Source organism: Stylophora pistillata, chromosome 1 (genome assembly GCF_964205215.1).
Source record: "Stylophora pistillata chromosome 1, jaStyPist1.2, whole genome shotgun sequence".
NCBI classification, from domain to species: Eukaryota; Metazoa; Cnidaria; class Anthozoa; order Scleractinia; family Pocilloporidae; genus Stylophora; species Stylophora pistillata.
Window position 1 is genome coordinate 25,162,602 of NC_142519.1, and position 6,298 is coordinate 25,168,899.

The following is a 6,298-nucleotide window of genomic DNA, read 5'->3' on the forward strand; positions in this document are numbered from 1 at the left end:
AATAGCTTAACTCATCAAAAACAGAAAACGCCGGTAGGAATTGTCATTAGTAATTTCGACGAAGACTTCGAAGCCACGAAGAGCCATCGTTCGTCTCATTAGAATGAAGTCCCTTTTGGTGTATTTTACCTTCTTGGGACTTGCGTGTGCTTTCAGATTTCCCATTCGCAAATACAGCAAAGGTTGTTATCAGCCGAGGTTTGACAAAGGCATCAAGGAAGTTGTGTGAGTAAAAATTTTATGATGTGTTCTGCTTTCGAAATTTCTTTCAATTTCGTTTGAAAGAGGCCTACCTTTCTTGGAGGAAATTAATCAAATTGTATAAATTGCAAGGTGAGCGTGAGTTTTTTGGCTCAGGGATTTGTTCATATCAATCGCGTGTCTTGAATTCTGAACTGACCGACCTGGATAATACATTTTGGAGCCATTGATTTGGAATGCAAACCAGATTTGTTAAAGCAGAAGCTGATTATCCAAATTGAGATGAAAATGTTGAAATGATGAATGCGGAATACGATAAGTTACCATTTTAAAGAACGTAATGTTTTTTTTTACTTAGTCTACTCTCAAGTGTTGACAATGCTTTTTTAAAATGATTTGGCCGAATCAGTGGTAAGATATGATGTCAAAAAATGCTTTGTCACCCAATGCCTGCCTAAAAGAACTAGAGCTTTTACAGGATTGGGCAAGATTTCCCTTAAATCCTTCGAGATTCGAAAACGGCCTTAATCCTAAAGGTAGCTTATTGCTTTTGCTACTGTTTGCTTTCATCAAAGAACTGTATGCATAATTTGATACAAATGTATGTACCCGTATGCTGATTTAACCAATACGTCAATACCTTTCAACTTATTTTCAACTTTTAACAGGAAAACTCCACGGCCCCATGAGTACCTGAGTGCAGAGTCAGTTCCCAAACAGTGGGATTGGAGAGATATTCCTGAGAAAGGTAGCTTTGCTAGTGTTTCACGTAATCAACACATCCCTCAGTACTGCGGCTCCTGTTGGGCTTTTGGGACAACCAGTGCAATGTCAGATAGAATCAACATCATGCGCAAGGGAAAGTGGCCCAGCAACCTCCTGTCAGTTCAAAATGTCTTGGACTGTGGTAAGCAAATTTTGATTGTTATCTCAAATATCTTAAACTCTGCATGATTTTGAATTTGAAGTGAAAGGGCTTGGAAACCCATTAGAAAACTGGTCAGAAATGCAATTCATATTTGTTACTGAGAGAAAAAAATGTACAGATTTGGAAAACTGCCAAAAATAGATATCTTATTTCCTTTCACCTTAACCTAACAGTTAGTAATCACCATGGCCCATAAGGAAAAGGGGCATACCACACAAAGCCTGTGGGAACTCATTTTAAAGTGCTTAAAAAAATCTTCATGCTTTGGTGAGTATCTCTTTGAAAAAATTGTTGGATTTGGTCAAATCCTTGAATTTTTATACCCCTTTGAAGTACGGAAAATCGCATTCAAATCGCTGCCATTTTAGCTTGCGACAGTGTTTCAAGGATCAAGGGTCTGATGTGTAATGTGACATCACTTCGAGAACCCAACAATCTGTATTTGGCTCCATTTCGAACATTTCATTTGTTATGTTTGGAAGGTTAGATTGATATTGGTCGCAAATATGCCGCACAGATGTATTGTTGGAGGTTGTAGTAACATCAGAAGCTTGGAGAATGGAATAGCGCTCCATACGATACTGTTCTACGGTGATGAGCGTCTAGAGGTGAAGAAATGAAGGAAGAGATAGACTGCCTTTCAGAGTGGGGCATAGTGCTGTCTGGAGTACCACAAGGGACAAAGTTGGGTCCCTGGCTTTTTCTTTTGATGATCAATGACTTGACAGTTCCAAGTATCTTTAACTTGTGGAAATATGTTGATGATACTACAGTATCAGAGAGCATACCTAAAGGCCAACAGAGCAAGTCACAAGAAGCAGTAGAAGCAATCTACAACTGGTCCAAGGAAAATGTGTTCCAGCTTAATGGCAAGAAAAGTAAAGAATTAGTTATATCCTTCTGTCGTGATCCCCCGCAACTCCCTAGGGTTTGCATAGATGGATCTCCTATCCAAACCATACAGAGCACAAAGTTACTCGGTTTGACAATCAATGATACGTTAACGTGGAACGACCATAAAGAAGAACTTGTCAAGAAGGCGTCTAAGAAACTGTACTTTGTTATTCAACTTAAGCGTGCGCATATTCCTACTTCAGATCTCTCAACATATTTTTGCGCATGTATTAGGTCTTCACTAGATTATGCTTGTCCTGTTTTCCATTACAGTTTACCAAGGTATGTTCAAGTCGAGCTTGAAAGTGTTCAAAGGAGGGCCCTCTCATGAATTTTTGTCAGGGTGCGCTACTCAGATGCATTTCAGTTAGCAGGGCTTGAGTCCATCAGGGCCCACCAGGAAAATTTAACAGAACATTTGTTTAAGTCTATTGTTAATGACCCATGTAGTAAGATTACCATCTTCCTGCCTCCCTCAGTTTCTGTTTCATATGAGCTGAGAAGGCAGAGGAGGTTTGCCACGCCTCTTGTAAAGACAATTAGATTTGGAAATTTATTCATTGTTAAGAGTGTGAGGGAAGCATTTAAGGGATTTTTAAGAGTAGTTGTTTATGTAATTTTATTATAGTAGTAGTTGTAGATCATTTCTTATTTCTTACTTGTAAAGAGGTGCAATTCAGTTTTTTAACTGCAATGTTTTTCTTAATAAATACAGTACAGTATAGATTTTGTGAGACTGAAATGTGCTAAATGGGAGCCATCGAAGAGTTCTGTGATATGCTCGAAGCATTTCAAGCCAGATGATTTTGTTTGAAAGTACACATTGTTAAAGGACCAAGAAGCTCTATCAATTCTGTATTTAGAGCAAGACAGCTTTGGAATTACCTTTACCTTCGCTTCCCGTCTGCCGATACCTTTCCTTGCCTTTGGTTTTGACCTTGTCTGCTGCTAATCTCAAACTCCACTTCTGAAGACAAAGGGGATAAAGTCCTGGATGTTCAGTGATACAGGTCAGGTTAACATCAGGGGCAAGATATTGTATGACAAGGTCACTTTTCATCGATTCTTCGCAGCCTTCCAGTTCACAACAGCAATAACATTCACTGATGTTTTTTAACAAAGCGACGTTGCAATTTCCACACTTGTACCTAAAGTTCAGCAAATTTATGTTAGCAGAAAAGTCATCTAAGAAATACATAAACAATAGCGCCAGAAGCAATTGTGCCAACACACGTAATGCATAACTAAAGCTAACCCGCAAATCTCGCCATTCCGTCAGTTCTACATTGCCCTGTAATGGGTCCTTAAGGCTTCGTTCGAGCGCTTCGTTAGCCTTCATTTCTTCTTGGTATTTTTTTATCCATTCTGTATCAGCCAGTGGCTCGTCAGTATAAGCAGTGTTGTCATCGCTTGAATCACTCAAGGTTTCTTGCGATAATGGTGAGACACGAGATGACTGCCCTTTGTCTTGAAGTTTGTATTCAGTAATAAAATTCATTTCAGAGTTGAAGCTCATCTCCAAGTCCAATGATTCAGAAGACATTGTTATTTTCACTTGAATTTCAGAAGCTATGAAGAAAAAATAGAATGAATTTCGTGCTAGAAAGGCTTTTTCAGATCGACGACTGGCTGAGAATTCCTTGAACGTCTTGAAGTGATGTCACAACTCTACTCTGCCCAGATTCCCATTTATGTGGTCATGGTCCATTTGGATCTCGACTTCAATGGGGCATAAAAAATATAGGATTTTACCAAATTCAACAATATTTTCGAAGAAATACTCACCAAAGCATGAAGATTTTTTTAAGCAAAAAAAATTTTAAGGGTTAGGTGCACTTTAATTAAATACACGAAAACTGTCCCAGGTGCAGAATATTACCAACTGAAGCTCAAATTAAAATGAAATGATGAGGCATAGGTTTCCTTTAGAGAGGGAAACAAAAGAAAGTGAAAATTGTCAAGAGCTAAAATTGAATGGAACCCAGTGCTCTGAAACTTTAATTCCAGGGTGTTGAGCTTATACTTTGTATGAAAAAACTGAAATTCCTGAGTTGCCCAAGAGCAAAAGTAAGGCACCAGAGGCCACTGAGCACTGCTAGACCACAGCCTCAGCTATTTTAATTATTTTTAACTTAATCGTCAACAGGCAGTGCTGGTACATGTGAGGGTGGTGGTATGATTGGTGTGTATCGCTATGCTCATGAAAAGGGAATACCCAGTGAAACATGCAACAATTATCAAGCCAAGAACCAGAAATGTACAGAGTTCAACCAGTGTGGTACTTGCACCACCTTTGGTGAATGCCATGCTATTAAGAACTACACTTCGTGGAAAGTCAGTGAATATGGTAAGATCTTTTGAAAATGGTGATATGGAGTATGTGATACTTAAAAAAAGAAAAAAAAAACTCAATGAAATAATGATTTTCATTCAGTACACAATTTACCACCTTTGGCATAGGTGGTGCACACATACTGAATTGGTTATTCTTGTTCAGGTCCAGTCTTTGTTTCTAACACTATTAAGAACTTTATGTATATCATTGCAATGTTTACTCTTCACAGTGGAATTGTACAATTTGTAGTGATGACACTTGTGGGGTGAAAATCTCTGATAAGTATAACTTTATCAACACGTACGAGGAATCATAGATTCTACCATAGCATCATGGCTTCAGAAAATCTTTGTGCCATTCTGCAAGTAGCTGGGTGAGATCTGGGTCAGATAATAGCAGCATGATTTTGGTCTGATTTCAGTAGGGCAGATTAGCTTGGAAGTTCTGTTGAACATTTTTTGCTTCTTCACCTAACAAATTTCCTAAATGCTTTCACAGGGAATGTGCATGGACGTGAAAAGATGATGGCTGAAATTTATGCCAGAGGGCCTATTGCCTGTGGCATCATGGCTACTGAAAGCCTGGAGAAGTACCAAGGAGGAATCTACACCGAGTATGATCCAAGCCCAGGGATAAACCACATTGTGTCAGTTGCTGGCTGGGGTGTGGAAAATGGTACAGAATACTGGATTGTGCGCAACTCCTGGGGTACTCCATGGGGAGAAGAGGGCTGGTTGAGGATTGTAACATCAACATACAAGGGTGGAGAAGGTGGAAAATACAATCTGGGCATCGAGGAAGATTGTGCATTTGCTGTTCCCATTGTGGAAGAGTAGAGGATATCAGCAGATATGAACATTCTCCCCTGCATTATAGTGTAATAATTTTTTAGTTCAATTTTTTATTCTTTGGTAAAGTTAGTAATTTGATTACATCTTTTATCTTCTCTTGTAATGTATTTTTGAGAGATATTCCTGTTTGTTTAATAAAGCAGTCTATCACATGTGAGGGTGGTGGTAGGGTTTTACACATTTTTTCAAAAAATCTTTTTGAATGGAACAGAATTACAATTAAATAAAACTGTTTTATTTGAAATTCTTCCTCTACCCCTTGACTATGTAAGCTTTTGTTATTGGACATCCATGGCCAGATCCACTATTTCTGAGCTCAAGGCAATCAAGTCAAAGGGCAAGAAGATAATTCAGATAATTCCAGTTGATGTGATCAAGAAATTGAGGCAATGGAATCCCATTTCTTTGTATTATGTTAAAAGACTGCTGGTTCTGACCTATCAATCCTATCATAGCTTAAATACTAAGTATCTAAATATTTAATTTCAAAGGCAAAAACGAATTACAGCTTAAGAAATTCTCTAAATTTAGAAGTACCAAGACCAAGATCTGAAATTGGCAGGTGTTCTTTTAAACACAGGGCTGCCTTGGTATGGAATGTTCTTCCCCATCATGTCAAGGAATGTGCTAACTTAAGATTGTTTAAGATTAAGCTTAAGGCTAACAAGCATCTTCTCAATAGCATAAATTTTGCCAAGGGTTCCTGCTGTGTTTTAAGGAAACATGATGACTTTCTGTATTTTTAATTGTAAATTTAATATTAATTTGTATTTAACTTATCTAATTAGAATTGTATTTGAGAAGTAATTTCACTCTGTTTTTCCAATTTGTATTCTGTTTTATTGTGATTGTATTTAATTTGTAGTTAGGCAGGTCCACATAATGACTTCGGTCTTGCCAATCTTTCTAACCTGCATTTTTAAATAAAGATGTTTGTATGTATGTATGTATATATGTATGAGTGGGTGAGGGGAAGAACAGTCTTCCATTACCATGTTCTCCCTTGCACCTTTGACTTCAGCCTCCCAACCAAACTTCTCTCCCAGGATTCACCAGAAAGGAATTTCCTACTACAATGTTTCTAATAGA

The 6,298-nt window shown here is 38.0% G+C and overlaps 2 protein-coding genes across 2 annotated transcripts; one reads left to right on the plus strand and one right to left on the minus strand.

Annotated features, from left to right (window-relative positions):
* The first annotated feature begins 4 nt into the window (after window positions 1-4).
* On the plus strand, window positions 5-6,151 carry LOC111329960 (cathepsin Z). The gene is made up of 4 exons (XM_022934730.2): window positions 5-225; window positions 870-1,108; window positions 4,170-4,370; window positions 4,857-6,151. Exons 1-4 carry the CDS (start codon window positions 104-106, stop codon window positions 5,192-5,194), a joined length of 900 nt encoding a protein of 299 aa, XP_022790465.1. The 5' UTR covers window positions 5-103; the 3' UTR covers window positions 5,195-6,151.
* Window positions 2,875-3,566, minus strand: LOC111329961 (uncharacterized). Its single transcript, XM_088746826.1, has 2 exons — window positions 3,292-3,566; window positions 2,875-3,171 (listed from the first exon to the last, which is right to left on the minus strand). The coding sequence occupies exons 1-2, from the start codon at window positions 3,564-3,566 to the stop codon at window positions 2,883-2,885; spliced, it is 564 nt and encodes a 187-aa protein (XP_088602952.1). The 3' UTR covers window positions 2,875-2,882.
* Window positions 6,152-6,298: the final 147 nt, after the last annotated feature.